Source organism: Podarcis gaigeae (genome assembly GCF_964106915.1).
Source record: "Podarcis gaigeae genome assembly, chromosome: 11".
Lineage (NCBI taxonomy): Eukaryota > Metazoa > Chordata > Lepidosauria > Squamata > Lacertidae > Podarcis > Podarcis gaigeae.
In genome coordinates, this window is record NC_139687.1 from 39202289 (window position 1) to 39230214 (window position 27926).

The 27926-nt window shown below is 42.9% G+C and overlaps 1 protein-coding gene across 3 annotated transcripts in view; it reads right to left on the reverse strand.

The window, feature by feature from the left end:
* Positions 1 to 27926, reverse strand: part of CWC27 (CWC27 spliceosome associated cyclophilin) — a 120421-nt gene that overhangs the window by 58681 nt on the left and 33814 nt on the right. For 2 of the 3 annotated variants that reach the window (XM_083703603.1, XM_083703604.1), the window contains exon 11: positions 14601 to 14681. The exons of the other annotated variant lie outside the window; for it this stretch is intronic. In XM_083703603.1, the coding sequence (XP_083559729.1) occupies positions 14601 to 14681 (81 nt within the window). The remainder of the gene's footprint in view (positions 1 to 14600; positions 14682 to 27926) is intronic. 3 annotated transcript variants of the gene reach the window in all.

Here is a 27926-nt window from a genome sequence, read left to right on the forward strand (position 1 = left end):
GATTTTGAACATTCATTCAAAATTAAGCATGGGACTTCTGAAGTTCATGCAAGAGAAATTGCCGTGAGGTTTTAAGAATATAGAGCAGTCAGAACCTTACACTGTATTTTGTTACTGGAAGTTTTTGTACGCAAGTTGTTCATCTGTGGCAGGATAAAATTACTGCCATCTTTATAATAAATAAATAAAGCAGGATAAGTTCATAAAGCCACTTGAATGAAACTGCAGCAAATGCCTCAAGGACATATATTTAACAATTCCAAAAATTAGCAGCCCAGCCATCAGGCATTTGGAAACTAGGAACTCCACTTAAATTCAGATTTAACCAACAGACAACCAATCCAGTGCACACTCCCCTGGAAGTAAGCCCCATTGTACATACATGACTTACTTCCAAGTATGCACGCACAGAACTGAGTTCAGACGGATCAGGTAAGCAAAATGAATCTAACGCTATTTTGAAGTCTCATTGAATTCAATTAGTAACAACAACAACAACTAGCAATATTACTTAATGCATTTTTATTCTGCCTTTTCTCTAAGGAGCTCAAAGCAGCCTACAGTACAGTGGTACCTCGGGTTACAGACACTTCAGGTTACAGACTCCGCTAACCCAGAAATAGTACCTCGGGTTAAGAACTTTGCTTCAGGAGAAGAACAGAAATCATGTGGCGGTGCCGCGGCAGCAGTGGGAGGCCCCATTAGCTAAAGTGGTGCTTCAGGTTAAGAACAGTTTCAGGTTAAGAACAGACCTCCAGAACGAATTAAGTGCTTAACCCGAGGTACCACTGTAATCTCTTTTCTTAAGTGCATTTGACTTGCGTAGTTTCAGCCATAGGAAGTTAAAGGTGAGCTAGTTTAAACTGTGCAAGTCAAGTCACAAGCAAGGTGGAGAGTTGCTTGCCATGGAAATCAGAGTTCCCATGAGATCCTGCATGTGTCCCTAATCTGCTAGAGCCAGTGTAGCAAATGGACTTTGCCCAGCAAGTAACCAAAGCAGACCCAGTGTGAAAAGAGCTTTTAATCTCTCAGACAAACCCAATCAATGAACCAGCTGTGGGAGGACTGGGAATGCTCTCTCCCCCCCCCATCCGCTAGCCTTGGGGCAGCTCCAGATGTTTGCTTATATTTGATTTTCATGTATACATGTAGCCCCTGGAACTGAACCAACACGTAAAATGAGGGTTTACTGTTCATTGTTCTACTTCTCGTTTATCCTCACAGCAACCCTGTGACCCCAACCTGGAGTATTGTGTCCACTTCTGGGCACCATAGCTCAAGAAGGATAGTGATAAGTTGGGATGTTTGCAGAGGGAGACCAATATGATAAAGCGTCTGGAAATCAAGTCTTATGAGGAACAGTTGAGGGAACTGGGTATGTTTTGCCTAGTAAAGAGGATACTGAGGAGATGTGATAGCCATATTCAAATATCTTAAGGGCTTTCACATGGAAGATGGATTCAAGTTACAACAAAGGAGATTCTGACTAAACATTAGGAGGAGCTTTCTGACAGTGAGAGCTATTCAACAGTGGAATGAATTTCCTCAGGAGGTGGTAGACTCTCCTTCATTGGAGGTTTTTAAGCAGAGGTTTGGTGGCCACCTGTCATGGATGCTTTCGTTGAGGTTCCTGCATTCAAGGAGATTGGACTAGGTGACCTTTGGGATCCTTTCCAATTCTCAAGTTCCATGATTCTATGTATGCATCTCAAATTTACAAAACGTAGGGCTGCTGGCTAAAATCCTTCTGTATGAGACTATAATAGCCTGACCCAGCAAACAACACTTTGCCTGGCCTGAACCCTGCAATTCAGGTTAGGCTTTAATCAAATCTGCCCATACATGTAAGTAGAGTATGTTGACATGTATGAGAAAAGGGACTAGTCTGTTCACTTATGTGGAAGTGGGGCTCACATGGCCTTCCCACCTCTATAGCCTTTGAGGACGATAGGCCAGCAATAAGCAAGTATGTTCCCTTGCCTCGGGGGTGTTCCAGATTACAGAGCCTTCCCTTCTCCACAGAAGGCAATGGGGACTTGAATATACAAATAGGAGACCACAGAAACTGTATTGGGGTGGAGGGAGGCAAATGTGCTCCCTGCAATTGCCACCCTAGATGTCTAAGCTAGTTCCTAATAAATTTCAGCTTAGAATGTATGTGAGAAAACAAACACTGGGTTCCCCAGAAGTGAGGCAAGAAGCAGATTTTCCTCAGGGGAATTTCTGCAACTCTATTTTAGAGCTGAATGCAAAGGCAATTGGATCTCAAAAACAGTGCAAGAGCAGCCTCCCCCAACATGGTGCTTTCCAGATGTTTTGGACTACAACTGTCATTAGCCTTATCCAGCATAGCCAATGGCTAGGGATCCTAGCATATATAGCCCCAAACATCTGGAGGGCACCAGGTTGGAGAAGTACAGCAAAATTATTTACCTACTAGAAGGTTCCAGAGACCATCCTATTGACAGCTTGTGACTAATAAAATCCAGGATCAAACTGGTAAGGACTACAGACCCTGAACTAGGAAATAGACCAAGAATGTTTCAGACATGCAAATTGGATCAAAACCACACAAACTCTAAAAGGTCTGTAGTATTCTCGTCCCAGGGGGCCAGGACCATGAGAGTGAACTGCCCTCTAGAGAAAAGGTTTTGGCATCAAGTCACGTCTTTAAGCTATGCGTATGTAATTTCAGAATTCATCAACAGTCCAGAGCCATAATAGAATTTGGTTTAAAATAAATACATCTGGAATAAAACACAGAAGAAAGGGAGTTATTATTGTTGGCATTTAATCTGGAGGGAAAATCCTGGTGCAGGATAAATATTACCTGAAGAAATTCTATTTTAATTCACTGTTACAAATATTTCAGTATAGGTAATGAGTGACCACTGCAAATATTAAGTCCTGCCAAAGGCTACACCCTTGCAATTTAATAAAACACTTGAGAGTACTCACAGTAGGTCTGGTAGAGTTCTTATACTAAAATTAAAACACACACACAAAGCCAGGCGGTATAAACCGCAAAAGTATAGGTACAAGGATTTGCAAAAGCAATAATCAGCCCCCACCCCACCCCCCCACAAAATAGGATATTATTGATTATTACAGAAACATCAGCTTCAGATCTGACCATTTGTAAGCATGTTAACTAGAATAACAGCAGCAACAAAAGCCAACAAAAACTGAGTTTGGTGAAGGAACTAGTGTCCTAAAATGTTTATGTCCCACACCAGAATATTGATCTCCCGAGGGGGCCAATATATCAACCTCCTTCCATGCCTGGACTGTCTCCACATATCATTTGTTTCTCTTGAAGTAATTTTTAGCTTCCAAATTCCACACACACTCCCTGCCCGAATCCTTCACTGTGGGCCATCGTGGATCTGCTCTTCTGCATGTACCTTAGAGATCATGAAATGCCATTTTGCTCATATGGAGAAATAATTATTGTTCTGAGCAAATCTCAATCCAGCCCATTTCTTTGAGTCAGCTTGCTTCCACATAGGCCTTCCGACTTCCTAGAGCAGGGCTGGGCAACCTAAGGCCCGGGGGCTGGATCTGGCTCAATTGTCTTCTCAATCCAGCCTATGGACAGTCCGGGACAGTCCGTGTTTTTACCTGAGTAGAATGTGTCCTTTTATTTAAAATGTATCTCTGGGTTATTTGTGGGGCCTAGAAATTCGTTGATTCCCCCCCCCCCATATAGTCCAGCCCACCACATGGTCTGAGGGACAGTGGACCAGCCCATGGCTGAAAAAGGTTGCTGACCCCTGTCCTAGACTGATCATTCAGTTTCCTTACCAGCATTTGCTTCTGTGTATCAGCAACTGGGATTCACAACTGGGAAGAGAGCTGCTGCGCTCAGCGTGTGAGTTTCCTAGGGGCATCCGACTGGTTCTTGTCAGAATAGGATGCTGGACTAGATAGGCTACTGGCCTGATCCAACAGGACTTTTCTTATGTTAGGTCACATCAGTACTACACATTTAGAGCACTATGATAACACTTTAATACTCATGGCTTCCCTCAAAGAATCCTATGGACCAGGGGTCCCCAAACTAAGGCTCGTGGGCTGGATAAGGCCTGAGGGACTCGTTTATCTGGCCCACGCGACTCCACCGCCGCCTGCTCTTACCGGTGCTGCGCTGTGTGGCTGCCCACTTCCAGGTCGGAGGAGCACAGGAAATACCTTGTGCACATGTGCAAGCGTTATTTGCGCATGCACAAGCATTATTTCCGGTGCACATCCAGGTCGGAGGAGGCCAGATGCACAGAAGCTATTTCGTCCAACCCAGAAGTGCTCCGGAAATAGTGTCTGTGCATGCGTATGGGCACACGCTTCCCCGCCCTCCATGTGATCGGCACTTGACACACCGGCCCGAGGCACAGTAAGTTTGTTGACCCCTGCTATGGACTGTAGTTTGTTAAAGGTGCCAAGAGTTGTTAAAGGTAAAGGTAAAGGGACCCCTGACCATCAGGTCCAGTCGTGACCGACTCTGGGGTTGCGGCACTCATCTTGCTTTATTGGCTGAGGGAGCTGGCGTACAGCTTCCAGGTCATGTGGCGAACCAGAGCAGCGCATTGAAACACTGTTTACCTTCCCGCCGGAGTGGTACCTATTTATCTACTTGCACTTTGACGTGCTTTCGAACTGCTAGGTTGAAGGGAGCAGGGACCGAGCAACGGGAGCTCACCCTGTCGTAGGGATTCGAACCGCCGACCTTCTGATTGGCAAGTCCTAGGCTCTGTGGTTTAACCCAGAGTGCCACCCGCGTCCCTCAAGAGTTGTTAGGAGACTCCTATTATCCTCCCAGAACTGCATTGCCCTGAGTTTCCTGAGAAGAGGGACTGATTGTTAATCCACTCTGGGAACTGAAGCTCTGCAATCAGGAGTCATAGAATCATAGAGTTGGAAGAGACCACAAGGGCCATCGAGTCGAACCCCCTGCCAAGCAGGAAACACCATCAGAGCACTCTTGACATATGGTTGTCAAGCCTCTGCTTAAAGACCTCCAAAGAAGGAGACTCCACCACACTCCTTGGCAGCAAATTCCACTGTCGAACAGCTCTTACTGTCAGGAAGTTCTTCCTAATGTTTAGGTGGAATCTTCTTTCTTGTAGTTTGGATCCATTGCTCCGTGTCCGCTTCTCTGGAGCAGCAGAAAACAACCTTTCTCCCTCCTCTATGTGACATCCTTTTATATATTTGAACATGGCTATCATATCACCCCTTAACCTCCTCTTCTCCAGGCTAAACATGCCCAGCTCCCTTAGCCGTTCCTCATAAGGCATCGTTTCCAGGCCTTTGACCATTTTGGTTGCCCTCCTCTGGACACGTTCCAGTTTGTCAGTGTCCTTCTTGAACTGTGGTGCCCAGAACTGGACACAGTACTCCAGGTGAGGTCTGACCAGAGCAGAATACAGTGGCACTATTACTTCCCTTGATCTAGATGCTATACTCCTATTGATGCAGCCCAGAATTGCATTGGCTTTTTTAGCTGCCACGTCACACTGTTGGCTCATGTCAAGTTTGTGGTCAACCAAGACTCCTAGATCCTTTTCACATGTACTGCTCTCAAGCCAGGTGTCACCCATCTTGTATTTGTGCCTCTCATTTTTTTTGCCCAAGTGCAATACTTTACATTTCTCCCTGTTCTCTCCTAACAACTCTCGGCAGTCTTAACAAATTACAGCTCCCAGGACTCTTTTGGCGGAAATCATGACTGTTTAAAGTGGTATTATATTGCTTTAGCTGTATAGTGAGGATGTGGCCTTAACCTTGAGCACGATTTTCATGCACAGTGGAAAAGGTGGCATCCCGCAGGACAGCCGTCTCCCTTTTTGTACTAGCTTTTTGCTACACTATGTTAAAGCAACCACATCAGGGAGACACCCGCTGTCTGAAGTGGTGCAGTCCAGACATAGGTTTATCACCTCATCTCCTTGTGTGAATACTAGACCTTTGTTTTAATGGATATTTGCTGTAAAACCTGTCTTCTGATTGCACCAGACCCACAATAAACATGGCTATGTCTACTTTGGACAAAATGTTGTCTAATGTCATAGATGTTAATATGGAATGCTTTCTGGAGCACAAACACAATTTAGTTTATTTATATATAGATACACACACACACACACACACACACACACACACACACCCAGTGGGTAGTGAGCCTGTTGGGCAAATGGTTTGAGCAGCCACTTCCAGGGAGTCTGAAATAGAAGTCTGTGGGCTGCAATACAGGAAAACCTCTTATCCCTGTATTTTAGAGGAATGGCATAGCTGAAAGTCCTGTTATGACTAGCACTTAAAAAAAAGTAGTATTTCAGATTCCTCCCCCCCCCTGCCCAAGAGCAGTTCAATGTGTGCAGCAGGACATAAAACAGCAGAATTAGTCAAGAGCTCTACTAAAATATAGCCACTGATCTCTCTGCCAGGCCGCTTTCTTCCTTTTCTTGAAAACTAAGCAGACATTTCGTAAGTCTCTAGTGAGAGAAAAGAATTTCTGTAATTGGGGAGGGGGAGGTGATGGAGAGCCGTAGTAACTTTGGTATAGATGGCAAATGTACCTTTTACAATGGGACACTGCAAATTATGTAAGAGATCTCAACGTCTGAGGGATGTGTGTGAAGGAATGAAGGAGTTTTCACCAACAAAATGTGCACAAGCATTTACCAGACCAACAGCAAAATAATAGTATTTTGTTCCCCAGAGGCATACTTTTTTAAAAAGCACCCTATCCAAAGTTCCACGTGCATTTTGCACACATACAGAGCTGTTGCAATGTCCTATTCATTTCAAAGGAGGGAGCCAATCTATGTATGCAAAATAAGAGTGTGCAGATCAGTTACCACCTTTGAAAGTTGATTTGGGCTGGGGAGCTCCAAGACTGCACCTACTTCCTTATGCCCATATCAGATAATTGGTTCAGGATGCAGGTATACAACCTTGCTGTTATCAGCTTATGTCAGACAGCTTATAAGTGAATGTGGCACCATTGTAAAAGATTCAATAGGGAGTTTCCAAGGGCCCCCAGAACTGTAGAACCAACTTTAACAGCTGCTACCATCTTAGTTCCAGGATCCTAGAACACCTATAATAAAGGTAAAGGTCCAGTCGTGACCGACTCTGGGGTTGCGGTGCTCATCTCACTTTATTGGCCAAGGGTCACTTTATACAGCTTCCGGGTCATGTGGCCAGCATGACTAAGCTCCTTTTGGTGAACCAGAGCAGCGCACGGAAACGCCGTTTACCTTCCCGCCGGAGCAGTACCTATTTATCTACTTGCACTTTGACGTGCTTTCGAACTGCTAGGTTGGCAGGAACAGGGACCGAGCAATGGGAGCTCACCCTGTGGCGGGGATTCGAACCGCCGACCTTCTGATCAGCAAGTCCTAGGCTCTGTGGTTTCACCCACAGCGCCACCCACGTCCCTGAATACCTCTAATAAAAGGGAATAAATCCCAAGACTGCAGGAAGACCAGAATCCTTGGGGATAGTTCAAACCTCTCAGTGGGATTGGGCAAGCAGCTGTGGCATATATGAATGGATCCCAGACACAAAATATACAAAGTTATAATAATACAGTCAACCTACTTTCCCAAAAGGTGAGAATTTCAAGGGGTACAGAGCTTATCCAAGTTTTGCTTCCTTCAAAAGGATCAATGGAAAAATTTAAGGAATTCTGTAATGTTCGCAATTATTTATCTTACGCATTTTGACCCTGCCCTTCAGCTCCAAAGGCTCCTAGAACAGTTTACAAGGTTAGAGGAAGACAGTCCCTGCCCTCGGGCTTACCAAGGCATGACACACTAGGAAAAAGAGAGGAAAGGAAAAAGCAAGTACAGGAACCCATTATTGAAGTTATGGTCATTATAATGACCAGCTGGGATGGAAACAGTTTGGGTTGCCTGATGTCATGGCTGCCACTAGGTGACAATTGAGGGAAAGGCAAAGGGAGTAAAGTCTTACCCTCCCTATACTTTTAAAGCAATATCATGCCACTTTAAATAGGCATGGCTTCCCGCAATGAATCCTGGGAACTGTTGTGCTGAGAGTCATTAGGAGACCCCCTATTCCCCTCACCAATTTCCCTAAAAGAGGGACTGATTGTTGACAAAATGATGCACGGTGAAAAGACATTTACTTAAGTAAGAAAAATATGACCTCTCTGAAACGCCTTAGAATTAAAAGTACCTTAAGTGCCTATTCAAAAAAGAGAAATTAACAGACTTGCCTTAAAACCCGGGGGAGGGGGGGAGGGGAATCTTACACCAATGTTTGGAAAAGTCTAATCAAGACTGAGGTATTTGTCTTTATGTCTAATGATACATTTGGTTTTATATTTCTGCTGCCTCAATTGGCAGAAATATTTAAACAAAATAAAAATGGAAGTGCTTTGTCATGTGCAGTAGAACTAATTACATTAGCTCACATCTATTTTTCACTAAAACATTTCCTGATATCATTCAGGATAATGGACATCCTATCAAACGGAAAAACTGAGACTTCGTTTATTTTCCTGCCTATAGAGCTTCATGTTGTTGTTTGGTCGTTTAGTCGTGTCTGACTCTTCGTGACCCCATGGACCAGAGCACGCCAGGCACTCCTGTCTTCTACTGCCTCCCGCAGTTTGGTCAGACTCATGTTTGTAGCTTCGAGAACACTGTCCAACCATCTCATCCTCTGTCGTCCCCTTCTCCTTGTGCCCTCCATCTTTCCCAACATCAGGGTCTTTTCCAGGGAGTCTTCTCTTCTCATGAGGTGACCAAAGTATTGGAGCCTCAACTTCAGGATCTGTCCTTCCAGTGAGCACTCAGGGCTGATTTCCTTAAGAATGGATAGGTTTGATCTTCTTGCAGTCCATGGGACTCTCAAGAGTCTCCTCCAGCACCATGATTCAAAAGCATCAATTCTTCGGCGATCAGCCTTCTTTATGGTCCAGCTCTCACTTCCATACATCACTACTGGGAAAACCATGGCTTTAACTATATGGGCCTTTGTTGGCAAGGTGATGTCTCTGTTCTTTAAGATGCTGTCTAGGTTTGCCATCGCCTTTCTGCCAAGGAGCAGGCGTCTTTTAATTTCGTGACTGCTGTCTCCATCTGCAGTGATCATGGAGCCCAAGAAAGTAAAATCTCTCACTGCCTCCATTTCTTCCCCTTCTATTTGCCAGGAGGTGATGGGACCAGTGGCCATGATCTTCGTTTTTTTGATGTTGAGCTTCAGACCATATTTTGCGCTCTCCTCTTTCACCCTCATTAAAAGGTTCTTTAATTCCTCCTCACTTTCTGCGATCAAGGTTGTGTCATCTGCATATCTGAGGTTGTTGATATTTCTTCCGGTAATCTTAATTCCGGCTTGGGATTCATCCAGCCCAGCCTTTTGCATGATGAATTCTGCATATAAGTTAAATAACCAGGAAGACAATATACAGCCTTGCCGTACTCCTTTCCCAATTTTGAACCAATCAGTTGTTCCATATCCAGTTCTAACTGTAGCTTCTTGTCCCACATAGAGATTTCTCAGGAGACAGATGAGGTGATCTGGCACTCCCATTTCTTTAAGAACTTGCCATAGTTTGCTGTGGTTGACACAGTCAAAGGCTTTTGCATAGTCAATGAAGCAGAAGTAGATGTCTTTCTGGAACTCTCTAGCTTTCTCCATAATCCAGCACATGTTTGCAATTTGGTCTCTGGTTCCTCTGCCCCTTCGAAATCCAGCTTGCACTTCTGGGAGTTCTCGGTCCACATACTGCTTAAGCCTGCCTTGTAGAATTTTAAGCATAACCTTGCTAGCATGTGAAATGAGTGCAATTGTGCGGTAGTTGGAGCATTCTTTGGCACTGCCCTTCTTAGGGATTGGGATGTAGACTGATCTTCTCCAATCCTCTGGCGACTGCTGCGTTTTCCAAATTCGCTGGCATATTGAGTGTAGCACCTTGACAGCATCATCGTTTAAAATTTTAAATAGTTCAGCTGGAATATCATCACTTCCACTGGCCTTGTTATTAGCAGTTTCTAAGGCCCATTTGACTTCACACTCCAGGATGTCTGGCTCAAGGTCAGCAACCACATTACCTGGGGTATACGAGACATCAAAATCTGTCTGGTATAACTCCTCTCTGTATTCTTGCCACCTCTTCTTGATGTCTTCTGCTTCTGTTAGGTTCTTTCCACTTTTGTCTTTTATTATGGTAATCTTTGTACGAAATGTTCCTTTCATATCTCTAATTTTCTTGAACAGATCTCTGGTTTTCCCCATTCTATTGCTTTCCTCTATTTCTTTGCATTGCTCGTTTAAGAAGGCCTTCTTGTCTCTCCTTGCTATTTTTTGGAATTCTGCATTCAATTTCCTGTATCTTTCACTATTTCCCTCACATTTTGCTTGCCTTCTCTCCCCCGCTATTTGTAAGGCCTTGTTGGACAGCCACTTTGCTTTCTTGCATTTCCTTTTCATTGGGATGGTTTTAGTTGCTACCTCCTGTATAATGTTACGAGCCTCCATCCATAGTTCTTCAGGCACTCTGTCCACCAAATCTAAATCCTTAAACCTGTTCCTCACTTCCACTGTGTATTCGTAAGGGATTTGACTTAGATTGTATCTTACTGGCCCAGTGGTTTTTCAGTTTAAGCTTGAATTTTGCTATAGAAGCTGATGATCTGAGCCACAGTCAGCTCCACGTCTTGTTTTTGCTGACTGTATAGAGCTTCTCCATCTTTGGCTGCAGAGAATATAATCAATCTGATTTCGATGCTGCCCATCTGGTGGTGTCCATGTGTACAGTCGTCTCTTGTGTTGCTGGAAAAGAGTGTTTGTGATGACCAGTTTGTTCTCTTGGCAGAACTCTATTAGACTTTGCCCTGCTTCGTTTTGAATTCCAAGGCCAAACTTGCCAGTTGTTCCTTTTATCTCCCTACTTTAGCATTCCAATCCCCTATAATGAGAAGAACATCCTTCTTTGGTGTCATTTCTATAAGGTGTTGGTCAATTTCAGTTTCTTCAGTGCCAGTGGTTGGTGCATAAACTTGGATTACTGTGATGTTAAAAGGTCTGCCTTGGATTCGTATTGAGATCAATCTATCATTTTTGAGATTGCATCCCAGTACAGCTTTCGCCACTCTTTTGTTGACTATGAGGGCCACTCCATTTCTTTTATGGGATTCTTGCCCACAGTAGTAGATATGATGGTCATCCGAACTGAATTCACCCATTCCCATCCATTTTAGTTCACTGATGCCCAGGATGTCAATATTTATTCTTGCCATCTCATTTTTGACCACATCCAACTTACCCAGGTTCATGGTTCTTACATTCCAGGTTCCTATGCAATATTTTTCTTTACAGCATTGGACTTTCCTTTCGCTTCCAGGCATATCCGCAACTGAGCGTCCTTTCGGCTTTGGCCCAGCCGCTTCATCAGCTCTGGATCTACTTGTACTTGTCCTCCGCTCTTCCTCAGTAGCATGTTGGACGCCTTCCGACCTGAGGGGCTCATCTTCCAGCGTCATAACTTTTATATGCCTGTTGCCTTTGTCCATGGAGTTTTCTTGGCAGGGATACTGGAGTGGCTTGCCGGTTCCTGCTCCAGGTGCATCACGTTTGGTCAAAACTCTCCACTATGACCTGTCCATCTTGGGTGGCCCTGCACGGCATAGCTCATAGCTTCTCTGAGTTATTCAAGACCCTTCGCCACGGCAAGGCAGTGATCCATGAAGGCGATAGAGCTTCATACCCATCTTTAAAGATTTCAGTGATCCGATAAACTTTGGTTACAAATTAACACAGACCAGAGAACTTTAAAAAGGCAGTCCTTTCATTCCGTGAATTTTAGGCTAAGTCTTATCCAACATAAGCTTGTTTTAGGGCACACTGACTCCCCATGGGTGTTATATCTACTGATGTGTGTTGGCGTTGTGGTGAGGCAGGGGCAGCACTGAAACATATGATCTGGTCTTGCCCTGTAGTGGTCCTGCTTGAGGCAAAAGTTCTTATTCATATTAACTTGGCCCTAGGGAAATCTCAAAAATTTTCAGATGTTCATGGTATCTTGAGGGACACCATAGTTGAACACTGCCCACTTTACTGGTAGCCAAGTGACTGGTCTTACAACACTAGATCAAATGGCTCCCCCAGCCATTCATTGATTAGAGGACCTTTCTTCCTTGCAGCATATTAAAGAGCTACTTTTTTATCAGGTGCAAAGAGAATAAATTCTGGGACATCTGCAACTCCTACTTAGAGCTGTCTGCGGAAGTTGTATGCCATGTGGGCTCTCTCTTTCTAACTCTCTGTTTCTCTTCATTTGTTTTTTATTCAGTCTTATTTCTTCTTTTCTTCTTTGCTTTGATTACATGTGTCTGCTTTTCCTACTGGTATTTTGAATCGACATGTTTTGCTGCTATGTTTTGCTTTTCCATTATTGTTCACATACATTCTTTGTATTGTTGCAGTGTGCCTTTTAAAAAAAAACACCAACAAACTATGCATTAAAAAATAAGTAGCTACACCTGTACCTATACATGCCACTGCATGATATAGTGTTTTGACAGCATGATATCATTGCTTAAATTAATACTTCTTTTCGAGGAACATACTATATTCTTTTCACAAAAACACAGAAATTCTGCCTCCAGGGCAGGTAATACAAGCAATTTCCTCAAAATACAGTAATTAGGATGACAATTTCTCATTAATCAAACCCGGCATATATTCAATATATAATCAATAACCTGTCACTGTATCCTTCTGATACCAGCCAGTTCATGCATTCAGCTGCAAGTCATCAACCACTGAGTAATCAAGGGATGTGCTTGTGTGGGTGTGTACCATTACAAAGTGTTCCAATATTACGTATTAAACTAAATGCAGCACATAGCACAGCTGTGAAAGAAGCCAGGACTCAATGGTGAGGAACACTTGGCTTCCAACCACTGCATCCTATTTCAGTACGTTCACCTAGAATAATCTTGAGAGTTGTAGCTCAGCACAATTTATCAGAAAATAAAGTATTTTAAGAGGTTTTTCTATAAATAATCTATTATACAATAATCAAAGCTTCCCCCGGTGATTGCTGTAGCAACTAATTCCATAGCAAATGAGAGGCATAAATGGGGAACTTGTGGCACTCCAGATATTGCTGGACCATCTCTCGCCATTTCCAATAGTGGATAGCACTGATGGGTGCTGTAGTCAAACAACATTGGGAAAGCCACCGGTTCCCCATCTCTGACATATAGAGCAATTTATGTATTCTTTGCAGCTGGGGCAGTAGCAGGGGCACAGATGTTGTTGGACTCCAGCTTCCATCAACTCAAGGCCAATGGTCAGTGATGATAGTAGTTATACTCCAACAACATCTGGAGGGCCATACATTGCCCATACTGCTCTATAGGCAACTACCATAGCAGTTTTCCTAGGCAAGGTGATCGAGAGAGTAGCGTCAGACCAACTGCAAGTGGTCTTGGATGATACAGATTACATGGACTGCTTTCAGTCTGGTTTCATGGCGAGATACGGCATTGAAACTGCCCTGATCACCCTTTTCCAGGAAAGAGATCATATTGCCTTCCAGCTATGCTCATTCAGATCGTAACTAGTTTAAAGCCTACTCGTTCCAGCAAGCCTTTGGAGCATAACAGGAGTGTTATGAGAATTATTAAGGTCTAAGATATAAAATAAATGTTCAAAAATGTACCAAGCAAACACATACAAAAATATATAAACTACATGTCTGAAACAGTATAGGAAGTCAGTCCTAAAGCCATTTTGACTCTTTCAGTGACCTCAAATATTTCTCTGCAAGGAGGAAGGAAATGGGAACCCCCTCAATGTCTCTTTGCTCACAAATCCTGTCTTAAGGACGTATCTGTGTATGAATAGGGTAAGCATGTGACCTGGACTCAGGAATTAAGTACAGTGGTACCTCGGGTTAAGTACTTAATTCGTTCCGGAGGTCTGTACTTAACCTGAAACTGTACTTAACCTGAAGCACCACTTTAGCTAATGGGGCCTCCTGCTGCCGCTGCACCGCCGGAGCACAATTTCTGTTCTCATCCTGAAGCAAAGTTCTTAACCTGAAACACTATTTCTGGGTTAGCGGAGTCTGTAACCTGAAGCGTATGTAACCTGAAGCGTATGTAACCTGAGGTACCACTGTATTTACCATCACAAAAGAATGGCTAGGCTCTCCAGGTAAACCCATCAACAGGTTTCCTGCCAGATAGGATTCTGCTGCAGGCCGCCCCTTCTGTGATGTATGTATGATGTATTGGGGGATGGTCTTGGGCTCCAGGGTAGGCAATTCCAACAGTCTATATAAGGGCTTGCACACCATTGTTCTGGGTTCCTCCTCCCTCGGTATGTGGTGAGTGAGGACCCTGTTGCAACAGTTTAATAAAGATCAGGCTTACTAGCTGCTTTGCTTCTCAATATTCTCTGGCTGGCCTCTGTTATTTTCTCCTACCGACAGAGAACCTACAAAAGGGGAGTACCCCATAAGGGAAAAGAAGCAGTTTTTTTCTTATAGCAGGAGTGATACCATTTGTATAATCAGTGCTATTTTTTTTTTTAGAAAAAGAGGTGCTGGAACTCACCATGAACGCCTCTCTTGTTCTCTTATAATAGCAATGGTGCCCACCTGAGAGATGCTGGAACTGAGTTCGGGTGAGTTCCAGCAGAAAAAAATCCCTGTGTATAATGAAATGCTGATTATTTTTGCATACCATATTTAATAACTTTATCATTTACTATCCTCTTAAAGTGTAATAAAGCTAAAATAGAATACTTTCTCTCTGTGTGTATATACACATGTGTGTGTGTTTTAAAAAATAAAATCTTAAATAACATTTTTATTTATTGTAGTTTCATTTACCACATAACCCACACAACCTAATGCCAAAGCAACTTAAAACTGCTTTTTCAACAGTTCTAAGTAGCATTTTGCCACACATGGAAATATATAAACTGTTCCTAGGAAGCGTGTAACTAAATTCAGACGAAAGCTCAACTAGCTATCTGTCTGACTTGTATTTTGGTCCTTTATTCATCCAAGAGGCCAAAGGACCTTTAAGAACTCTTAGAAGATAACAGCAGCACTTAGCCAGTGTCACAGATGGGGCACTAAGTTTAAACTTCCGTATCTCACCCTGAACAAACAGTTAATATCAACAATGACAAATGTATGCACTGTTCTTAAAAGCTATACAATATCAGAGCCAGACATTTTAAATATGAAAGTAGAGTTCACAGTCTGTCCGGAACACCAGGGTTAAGTGACTGACAGATCTTATTTCTGAATATACTTTAATTACCGCATTCTATAGTATGTATTATGTTACAAGAAAGTCATTTTTGAGAGTCAAGAGTTCCATACAGCACTTCCCCAGCCTGGCAGCCAAATCCCATCAGGCCCAGTCAGCATGGAAAAATGGGAGCCACAAAGGCTCTGTCTCAAGCAAAGAGGATTCTAAAGGTGAGGTATGTAAACAAGAAAGAAAACCCACATATCCTTCAAGGCTAGGGATCGCTAGGACCGAAAACAAAACTGCCAGTATTACTGAACACATCTATGGTGTGACTGACCACCAAGGGTGGCGCTGTGGGTGAAACCACAGAACCTAGGACTTGACGATCAGAAGGTCGGTGGTTCGAATCCCCGCGACGGGGTGAGCTCCTGTTTCTCGGGCCCAGCTCCTGCCAACCTAGCAGTTTGAAAGCACATCAAAGTGCAAGTAGATAAATAGGTACCGCTCCGACGGGAAGGTAAACAGTGTTTCCGTGCGCTGCTCTGGTTCGCAATAAGCAGCTTAGTCATGCTGGCCACATGACCCAGAAGCTGTACACCAGCTCCCTCGGCCAATAAAGCAAGATGAGCGCCACAACCCCAGAGTTGGTCACGACTGAACCTAATGGTCAGGGGTCCCTTTACCTTTACCTGTGGTGTGACTGAACTTGGAAACCTGTGCACAAGTCTGGTAAGCTCCTCTCGAGAAGGGGATTGTGGAGCTAGAAAAGGTCCAGGAAACAGCAATCAAAATAATCAAGGAGCTGGAGGAATTACCCTATGAAGAATAGTTAAAGCATTTGGATCTTTTTAGTTTAGACGAAAGGCGAGAAATGGGAGTAATGAGAGAGGTGCATAACATTGTGCATTGTGGGGAGAAAGTGGATAGAAATACAGTGGAACCTTGGTTTTCGAATGTCTCGGAAGCCAAACAATTTGGAACCCAAACGCCGAAAACCCACAGTGAATGCTTCCGTTTTTGAACGCGCCTTGGAAGTCAAATGGCTTCCAAGGCGCGTTTCTCCATTTTCTCAATGGAATTTGCCAACCGCCCACTGTGCTTCAGTTGTCGAATGTTTTCGGAATTCGAACGGTCTTCCAGAACGGATTACATTCGACAACCAAGGTACCTCTGTAATTTTTTTTCTGACGTGTTCAGAACCAGGGGCCATTCACTGAAGATGAGTGTTGGAAGATTTAGGAAAGACCATTGAACATATATATATATCCCAAACCCCACAGTGCACAATTAAACTGCAAAATTCATTCCCACAAGATGCTGTAATGGCCACCAACCTGGCTCTAAAAAAAGGATCGGACAAATTCACGGAAGGCAGGGCTATGAAAGGCTGTGCTGTACCTCCGATGTTGGAGGAAGAATGCCTCTGTTTATCGGTTGCTGGGATTCACAAGTGGGGAGAGTGCTATTGAACTCAAGTCTGGCATGCAGAACTGGTTGGCCACTGTGAGAACGTGATGCTGGACTAGATGGGCTAATGACATGATCTTAGCTTGGTTCTTCTTAGCAGACCTCTGCTGCTTTTTGCAGAAAAGGAGAGAAAGAGGGAAATAGTGAGGTTTCCCAGACAGTGGGGCCAAACAAGACATGTTGTGGGATAGATCTTGCAACATTTTTCTTTGATAAGATGCAGCTGTATATGTGTGTGGCAGGGGATTTGGGTTGGGGCCATAGCATTGTGGGAGAGATGCTGCAACCTCCCCCCCCCCCGGTTCTTCCCCCCCCCCCCGGTTCTTCCCCCTCCTCCATATTAGCTTCCGCAGGTATAAATTGAAGCTCCTTATACAGCTTTAGGCAGCTGTTTAAGAACATTTATGTTCTGCCAAGTCTCTTGTATTTAGTGCATAATTGCTGTTCCATTGTCTCTTGCTGCAATATTTATATTGATGTTTAGATGTTTGGCAGGGAAAGGCAAACTCACAGTTGGATTTAGGCTTTTAAAATTGTCTGCCATATCTCATTTTATACTGTTAAAAGTACCATTGTTTTTGCTTCATTTTATATTGATTCATGCACAGATCTTTTATGAAAAGTGGTAAAAAAAAAGAAAACGTCTTGTACTGCTGAACGTCTTTGAAATATCCCAAACCTAGCATTTGACTCTTTCTTTCCATTACTTACAGTACATACTTGGAAGTACTTGAATACTTATAATTAAAACTAGAAGTTTACTTAATTTGAGTGTTTTTAAAAAAATATAAAGTCATAAGTTTGCATAAAAAGGTCAGAAATTCTGGCTGCCTTTAAAAGTACAAATCCACCAACCAAGTTATGAATGTCGAGAAATCTATTTATGTACTTAACATGAAAAATAAGGGAATATAGTTTGCTGATCACAGACTGATTAGAATGAATTAGTTGTCATGAAAATATTCACGAACTACACACTCCATCTTTTAAATTTTACAACTTTAGAATAAGGGAAAACATTAATTATTCCCTGATGAAAAAAAATGGTCCACTGAGACTTGGAAACCTGGTCCTGATTTTCAATTAAGTACATTTACTGAATCCAGGCAGCTCTGGCATGACAACTAAGAAATTTCTCAAAAAATTGTTTGAACCGTTTGGTATTCTATCTACCATTCCTTTAACAGACACCTAAATTCTTTGATGATCACACAGATGATTCTGTTTGACTTCCAAGTAACGACTGTACTAGCAAACCAGAGGTTAAACTAACCATTTCTAGCTCCAGGAGCAGCGCTAAGAGCATTCGTGTGGCACACCGACACACTGCAGCCGGCACACTAACATGTCGCAACACACAGTTTGGAAAGCTCTGCTATAGCCTATACAGTGCTACCTCGGGTTAAGTACTTAATTCGTTCTGGAGGTCCGTACTTAACCTGAAACTGTTCTTAACCTGAAGCACCACTTTAGCTAATGGGGCCTCCTCCTGCTGCTGCGCCGCCGGAGCACGATTTCTGTTCTCATCCTGAAGCAAAGTTCTTAGCCTGAAGCAATATTTCTGGGTTAACAGAGTCTGTAACCTGAAGTGTATGTAACCTGAAGCGTATGTAACCTGAGGTACCACTGTATAACCCTATGGAGACAGAACCCTGCCTGTAGTGAGGACAGGACTCCTCATAGAAGATTCGGAGTGGGAATTTCTAACTTTGTGCCTGAAGGCATGAGACGAAAAGTGCATTTTTTTCAGTGGCAAAGGCAATCAATCAGGTACGGTAGATAAAATTTATTTCTGAATTCACTGCCAAATATGGTGGCTTATCTTACCACCAATGTTTGAAAAAAGAGAGAAGTATGACCCAAAATGCCCTCACATTTTACAACAGTTGTGAATAAGAAAGTGTATCTGTGATTCACAAATATTTTTTTTTAACAAAGTTGAAAAATCAAATGACCTTGCACCTGTAAATCTGTATCAACACAGAGTTTTAGAAAACCTTTTCTCCAGCTATTGAATATGACATCAATATCCCAAGGGTGGTTTATGTTCCTTCTGTTTAGAGTGAAATGCCTTATCTTTATCTGATTAAAGATAACAATCACATACACCATGTTCTTTAAAAACAAACATATAGACAATTTAGAGGTCTAATTACAAACTTAGTTGAATTAAGTTTCAGAAACATAGTTGATGTCAGAACTTGAGTAGAATAATTTTAACTAAATACCGTATTTTTCGCTCTATAACACGCACCTGACCATAACACGCACATAGTTTTTAGAGGAGGAAAACAAGAAAAAAATATTCTAAACGAAACAGTGGATATATGATTTTTGTGGTTCATGCTGTGGCCACAGACATGTGATCTGACGGTGAGTTTGGGGTAGCCCAATGCAAAAATCCTGAGGATCCATGTGGATCCATGCTTTGTAACCACGTTTTTGCACCATTGCGGCCCCATGAAACAGTGGGTGCATGTGTTTTTTGGTGCAGGCTGTAGCCATGGATATGCTATGTGATCTGATGGTGAATTTGGGGTGACCTAGTGCAAAAATCCTGAGGATCCATGTGGATCCGTGCTTTGTAACCACGTTTTAAGTGGGGAGGGAAGGAAAAGAACTCAAGGGACAAGGAGCACGCGTGGGGGGTATGGAGAAGGATGCTGCTGATAATGCAGGAGAGGCTCCTCTCCGGCTTTGCTCCTTTAGAACAAGCAGGCTCTGCGTCTCTCCCTCCTACCCGGCAAGGAAACCATGATAGTAACCACTCTGAGACAAATAAAGAAAAATTGCGACCAACACTCTCCCCCAACAAGCGCAGTGAGGTCAAAACACACACGGGAAGCAAGAGAAGGAGAAGGAGCCCTCACACACAGAGAGACACACAGAGTGTCAATTCTAAAGTCGGAGGGACAGCGCAGGGAGAGTGAACGGGAAGCAGGAGGAGAAGGAGCCCTCTCTCTCTCTCTCTCTCTCTCTCTCTCTCTCTCTCTCACACACACACACACACACAGAGTGTCAATTCTAAAGTCGGAGGGAGAGCGCAGGGGCGCAGGGAGAGCGAAGGGGAAGCAGGAGGAGGAGAACGATAGCTCAAGCACACACACACACAGCCCCTACAGTGGCTAATCCAAAATCGGACAGCAAAAAACTGCAGGCAGGGACAGAGAGTACGGGGTTGTTTTAAAGCAGCCAACCCCGCTCTGCTTCTCTCCCTCCTCCCGGCTAGGCTGGCTGAAAAGCTTCGCTGCTACTTAGCAGATCAGTGGGGAGGAGAGGGGAACATAGAGGACGGGGTTTTTTTAAAGCAGCCAAGCCCGCTCTGCTTCTCTCCCTCCTCCCCAGCTCGGCTCGCTGACAGGAGCCGCTTACGCCTGCTTTGCTGTTTCAAAGCAAGCCACGGACTGCTCACAACTGCAGCAGATTCCCCCGCCATCTGTAGGCATTCGCTCCATAACACGCACAGACATTTCCCCTTACTTTCTAGGAGGAAAAATCTGCGTGTTATGGAGCGAAATTTACGGTAACTAAAAATATATGAATGGTAATTTTCCCCCTCAGACATAGGATATATTTCCTCTCTCATTCTTTTTTCTCCACATCACTCCACATACAATTTTTAGCCCCCTGTGATCTGTGTTCATGGCCACAGCAGGAAGTTTTAAAGACAAAGGTTAAGGACAAAAGGATATGCTTGGTCTTGCTTGTATGGCTGGAAACCCACAATGTTTGTTTTGTGACAATTTGACGACTTAGCACAATAAAATAATGAGAAAAGGGACTCTGTTCTGCCCTCTTTTCAGCATCATAGCGGTTGGTTCATATGTATGTCAAAACTAGGTCTACAGGAAATATGTCAACTATTTTTACTGAACGACAAAAGTCTGGTGTGTGCATTTATGTATTAGTTGATGAAACAATTAGCATATATGTAAGGCTCTTTTTAAGCCACAGGACCACAAAGGTATGGTACAAATATGCTTATTTTACGTCTTCAAGAACTCAAGAGTGAGTAAATTTACTTTGTAGGGCAATCTAGGAAATGCCTATCGGATAACAAACATAAGGTATGATATGAACTCAGAAGAATAAATCCTTAAGCAAAAACATGTACTTCTGATTTTGAAACAACATATATTAATGTACCAACGTAACTGTAAATGTTATTTCCCATATTAACTCTACGCTGTACAGTATTTAAACTCAGAAAATGAGGATTCTTGGCCACACAGACAATTAAGTGATTCTTTCTTTAGGCAACAATCATACTTTAACCATGACAACAATAACAAGCAACACAACGAATGCAGCACTGGATTACGATATAGTTGAGGGCGGAACTACCATGTGTCATAATAGCCTGGCTAGGCTTGAGGGTAAAGAGAACACGATTTCCTGTGAGGAAAAAAGTAGAAGGCACTTAACCATTCTCCGAGAATATTTTCATACTAAGGACACCCTAGCAGGGTCATTTTCATTCAGAGGAAAATCCATTAAGAGGCTGCTGAGTTTTCAAAAGCTACACTGCACATGTTCCTTACAGAAAGTTCTTCTTAGATGGCAGACCAGGAGACACACAGATGAATTCTCATGGTTCAGTACAAATTGGATTTCTTTACTGACTTATCCTGCCCCAATTCTTAGACATTTCTTGCACACCAAAGGGCCATTTAACAACTTATGGGAAAGATACATTATTTCTGTGTCCAGGTGAGCCCGTGTACAGTCGTATTTTGGCTCCTGAATTTCTTGGGAGTTGAACATTTCAGCTCCCGAACGATTGAAAACCGGAAGTGAGTGTTCTAGTTTTCGGGCATCCTTTCGGAAGCCAAACATCCGACGGGGCTTCCGCAGCTTCCGATTGGCTGCAGGAGCTTCCAGCAGCCAATCGGAAGTCATGTTTTCGAAGTCGAATGGACTTCCGGAACGGATTCTGTTCAACTTCTGAGGTATGGCTGTAATACTAAACTAAACACAAAACTAAACACAAAGAAGTCATTTTAATTACAGTGGTACCTTGGGTTAAGTACTTAATTCATTCCAGAGGTCCGTTCTTAACCTGAAACTGTTCTTAGCCTGAAGCACCACTTTAGCTAATGGGGCCTCCTGCTGCTGCACGTGCACGATTTCTGTTTTCATCCTGAAGTTCTTAACCCGAGGTACTATTTCTGGGTTAGCGCAGTCTGTAACCTGAAGCGTATGTAACCCAAAGTACCACTGTATTAGATTTATATCCTACACTTCCTCTAAGGAATAACATTGCTCTCCCACTCATCCCACTCATCTTCACAACAAACCTATAAGATAGGCTAGGCTGAGATGGTGACTGGCCCAAGATCACCCACTGCATTTCATGGCTGAGTATGGATTTAAACCTACGTCTCCCCAATTCTAGATTTGCAGTCCAACTATTACACTGTAGATTCACACCCCCCCAAAAAAATAAATGACTCACCCCCCCCAGATGCCAAATGGTTCCCTAAGCCAGTGTTTCCCAACCTTGTGCCTCCAGATGTTTTTGGCCTACAACTCCCATCATCCCTAGCTAGCAAGACCAGTGGTCAGGGATGATGGGAGTTGTAGGCCAAAAACATCTGGAGGCACAAGGTTGGGAAACACTGCCCTAAGCAAGAGGTGTGAACTTTTATTAGGGCACATTTCATGACATTCAGCTGTTCCATCTTTACCCATGCTGCCTTTATGTCATGTCTTTGAAAGCTGTCTAGAAATGTAAACAGAGTTTAGCTCCTTTGTTAAATAATGGTGACTTTCAAGTTAGTGGCAGAATGTTTGGAAGAATAAATTCTAGAAATCTCCTGCCTCAAGGTTAAACGGATGCAAAGACTTTCCTTTTTTGTGATACATGCTGCTCATCATGTTTAACAAAGGGCAATGAGAATATAATGCATACAGTATTTAGAATCAGTGACATTTGTGAGAAGTTTTTAAGGGAAGCATGAAGCCACTTTACGCTTTTAGATGTGGAATTCACAAAGGATAACATAACAAGGTTCCCCCATCCGGCTTTTCTTATAACTATAATTTAGCAGCAAGCTATTCCCATGATCAGGAGACAACATTGACACTTTGTGTTAGCAGGCAATCTTGCTGATTCTGTAGCTAGAGGGGTCCAGCACTGAGAGAACAATAGACACCATTCAAAATTGTTCTTCTTTGCCAACAGACAGGAACTATCATTTCAGCAATCGTTAAAGAAAAAACAATTCAGTGAGCCAAAGGGATTGGAACAGTGAATCTGTAAATAAATACCCCGAATGAGCACAGTGACACAGAGAAACAAATGTTTGCCAATACATTTATTAATTACAGTCACATCAAATCAGCTACTTAACCTTCAGAACTCTGCAGGGGGAAAAACAGTAGTTGCAACTTGAAAAGCTCCCTCAGGCCAATCCTATCTTTCATTGTCTGAGTATTAGAGCCTTCTGCATGATAGTAATCCTGCATTTATATAAATCCTGTATTTATCATGTAAAGCTTTCCCAAAGGATTCTCAGCAGTTCAGGATTATTAACACAAAAAATAAAATCAAGCTATCACACACAAGAATAGAAACAATAATTTATCATGTAAACAAAATCAAATCAGGCCTAGAGCCTTTGCTGCAATGTTAAATTGATTACTGAACCGATTAAAGATTTGTGGCTTGATTCATTATTTATTAGACTTGTTAGTAGCTTGTTACTCAAAGGCTTCCAAAAGATTTGCAACACATTTAAAAATCAGAATTTGCACTATACCATAACCAATTGCTATGTGACTTTTGATTTTGATGCAAAAGTGTCAGCTGCCTCCCTGAACTAAAGATCTATCAATCCTAGTGGACCTCTACAGGGAGAAAATTCAATAATGGTGATGCCACCACTAAAAAGATCCTGTCCTAGATTGCTATCATACTCACTCTGACAGTGAAGGCATACAAATTTTTAAAAACAGGCATGGTTCATAAAAGAGCAAGCACATGAGATAGGAAAACGCAGAAGATGAAATCTATAAGCCTGTCTGTGTCCAAAGCCCTCCAGCTGTTTTGGGACAACTCCCATCATCCCTAGCAAACAGGACCAATGGTCAGGGATGATGGGAATTGTAGTCCCAAAACAGCTGGAGGGCCGAGTTTGGGGATGCATGGTCCAGACCATCCCCAGCTTTAAATGGCAGAACATCTGCTAGTAAATATTCTTTGGCATGCAGGAAAGGGAAAGCATGCCAGTTGTTAAGTATTAGCAAATCAGTAGCAAAGAGAAAGAAATATAAAATAAATAGATGGCATTAAAACAGTAAAGGACCTTATATCATAATCTCATAATGATGTTAAAGGTAAAAGACCCCTGACAGTTAAGTCCAGTCATGAACCACTCTGGGGTTGCAGTGCTCATCTCGCTTTACTAGCCAAGGGAGCCTACGTTTGTCCGCAGACAGTTTTTCTGGGTCATGTGGCCAGCATGACTAAGCCGCTTCTGGCGAAACCAGAGCAGTGCATGGAAACGCCGTTTATCTTCCTGCTGGAGCGGTACCTATTTATCTACTTGCACTTTTGGTATGCTTTCGAAATGCTAGGTTGGCAGGAGCTGGAACCGAGCAGTAGGAGCTCACCCCGTTGCAGGTATTCGAACCGCCAACCTTCTGATTGGCAAGCCCTAGGCTCAGTGGTTTAGACCACAGCGCCACCCGCGTCCCATATAAGGATGTTAGGTGCCCACTATTTTCCACTGTGCTTTGAATTCTGAAGACCTGACCATCACCTGATTGCCTACTTTGCCGTGTGCTTTGACAGGGGCTTTGCAGGTAGGAATGATCAGTGGTGCCTGCAAACATGCCTTTGAGCTTTACCAAATCCACATTCAATGTAATATATGACAGAATGGTCTTGTGAGAACCTAGCAGCTCCCTACCCCTGTTTCATGAATACTATCAACTTCATAGACTGAAGTAAAGAAGCCATACATTATTTATAATAATTCTTTTCTGATAAAGTAAGAAGTTGCCATATACTAGACTGGACTATTTGTCCATCCAGTCTAGAAATATATATTCTGATGGCTAGTAACACTCAATGTGCTCAGTAGCATCAGCTACTCAGCCAGTAGAGCAACAAGAATAGTCATTCACTGGTTTTATGCTGAGGACCAACCCTGTTTCCCTGCCTTCAAAATAATTCAAATCAAAATTTTAAAAAGAGAGAAAAATTAACATTTAAAATGTAAAGTGTAAGAGTACTAAATAAACTATGAATGGGAGGGGGGGGACCAATATTAACTAACTTAACCTTTATTATTTGCAATGCCTTTGTATGGGAAGCAGACATTATGATTTAAGAATTACAGTTTGAACCTAACAAGCACAACGGGCAGCCAAGCTAGAACATCTAATAATTTTCCCTCAGTAAACTGAGCTCTTTCCTGATCCTTCTGACCTTTCAACAAGTGGTTTAGAGACTATTGGATTATTGCAGTTAGCAAATGACAGGTGCAGTCAATTAACCAAGCAGTGACGTAACTGCGACTTCCAGTCTTTAACAAGAGTTTTCTTCGGAAAATGATGCTTTTCCATTCATGAGCTCAGTATGGCTGCTTATCAGTTCAATCCTAAGAAGAACTTCAAAAGCTCTGTACTGCTGATATACTTCTCATTAAAAAGTGATTTTGTTGTAAAATTATCCAACTGTGACTGTGGAATGCTTTGCTATTCTTTAATTTGGAAAGTTGTCAAAACAGTGTGATTTAACTCATTTGGTACCAGGGCATCTAAATCAAAAACAGCAAGTGCCTACAAATCTGCCCTGCAAAGCTAGCCTGGGGAATTAAATGGCAAAGGGGCAATAATAGAAAGAGTATTCGCATTCAGAAATGGAGGAGAAGAATAACTGTTCTTCTAAACTTGTCATGAAACTATCCTGTTGCATGGACAGTGATGGAGTCAAGGACCAGGTTAATGAAGCCATAGGAATCTATCCAAGCGCTAAGATTGAGGATGGAGAACCTGTTCTCTAGCCCATCTTGCTGTGTACCAGAAACGAGGCCTTCTCTCTCACGGCACCATGACTGTGGCTGGGTAATCTGCCAAGACCACTTTCTTCCTGTTGGGCTTTGAAATCCTTTTTATTCCATCATAATTTTGAAGACTGATTTTACTCTTCTTAAATTTTTGCTTATGTGTTGCATAGTACAGTCATACCTTGGAAGTTGAATGGAATCCGTTCCGGAAGTCTGTCTGACTTCCAAAATGCTCAGAAACCAAAGTGCGGCTTCTGATTGGCTGCAGAAGCCCCGCTGAATGTTTGGGTTCCAAAAATAGTTCGCAAACCGGAACACTCACTTCCGGGTTTGCATGGTTCAGGAGCCAAAACGTTCAAGAACCAAGTCGTTTGAAAACCCAGGTATGACGTATTATAAGGATGAGCCTTGGGTTGAGGTACTTCTTCTTGCGCACCTATCCTCCTCTGATGTAGACTTGAACACCTTATTGTGGCATCAGAAGTTTCTCTTAACGGTGGTTTGTTGAGCTGGAAGCGCAGTGGGGTGTTCCCCATTTAAGTGTGGGGCTAGAATGTAACCCCCACATAAATGGGGAATCACCTGTATGTGAGTTGTGTGCCTGAGCTTGTATGCAGGCTAGCTAATGTTCTTGAAGGTTGCCTGAACATTCCATCCACCAGTCAATTTGCCAGATTAATTATTAATGAATTAATGCCAAATTGTGGAAAATTAGACAGGATCATAGCTCAGTGGCAGACTGCATGCTCTGCATGCAGAACACCCCAAATTTAAAACATTACTTAAAACAAAACAAAACTTGGGAGATGCCAGAATAAGCAGAAAGCTGCTGCCAGTCATTGTAAAGGTAAAGGGACCCCTGACCGCCAGCCATTGTAGGCAGCATTAATCTAGATAAGCTTTTCTCAATCATTGGTTCCCAGATGTTCTTGAACTCCAACTCCAACTCCCATCAACCCTGACAAATGGCCATGCTTTCTAGGAATGATGGGAGTTGTAGTCCAACAACATATAGGGACCCGAAGTTGAGAAAGGCTGTTCTAGAGCGACCTGATGTAAGGCAAGGTGATGGGCTTAGCTTAGTTTTACTTTTATCTCTGTCACTCACATGAAAGCTGGCTTAAACCAGAAATTTGTCTTTGTACAGCATTTGGCTGTGGTCAATTGCCTAGTGCCAAGTCTAACTTGCACTCTTTGGAACTCTTGCACCTAATGGTTATTTCCTGTTCTCAAAATAATAACTGAAGTTGCCCTGTTACATGGGTTTCCTTTGGGCTATTTGGCTGAGCAATTCCCATTCAAAGCTATTTCAACCTGGCAGCGACTCAGACTCTGAGAGCAGCTAGAAATACTTGGTCACTTTCAAGCTTCCTGGATCAAGAAAGGGGTGGGGGTGGGGAGTATTAAAAAATTACCAACCTAGGCAGAGAGGAAAAGCACATGTCTGGGCTATTTGAACTTGTTATTTATTTACTGCAAGAGGACAGAACCCTACCCCAAGGTGCTTACTAGGTATGATCTGACCCCAGAGATATGGAGGAAAGGAAAGGAAATAGAAGCAAAGCAGTAAACGGGGGGAAAACAGAATTCCATAAGGTTGCACATACTTTGGCTTAGTTACAATCTAAGTTGTGCCAAAAGCTTCATGGGAAAGGTGCAAGTGGAAGAAAATGAAGAGGTAGCAGCTAGAGATCTCAAAAGCATTAGAAAGGGTGCTAGAAAGAAAGAAAGAAAGAAAGAAAGAAAGAAAGAAAGAAAGAATGAATTCCTGATCAAATGCTGCTGAGCAAGCTCAACTCCTGCTTTACCCTGTTCTTTCAAATATGGGTCAGAGGCTTTGACCATTTGCTATATTGAGTTCTTTTTAGGTGAGTGCCCTTAGCAGCCACATTCCAACCACATTTCACCTTGCCGACATCTAGTTCAGGGGATGGGAGAAGCACTGATGTGCAGACACAATTTCCCCTATCACTAAAATATATATGGAGCTACAGCTCTACCTTGGTGCAATATCTAACTACTGGCTCAACTCTGACCTTGAGCCAGAGATCCTGTACTCCAACCAGCACCTCTTAAATCAGGGGTGATCAACTGTGGGCCTACAGGTTGGACTTCAACTCCCATAATCCCTGACCGTTGGGCCATTGTCAGGGACTAGCGAGATGATGAGGAGTCATGTGAGGTACCAGCTGGG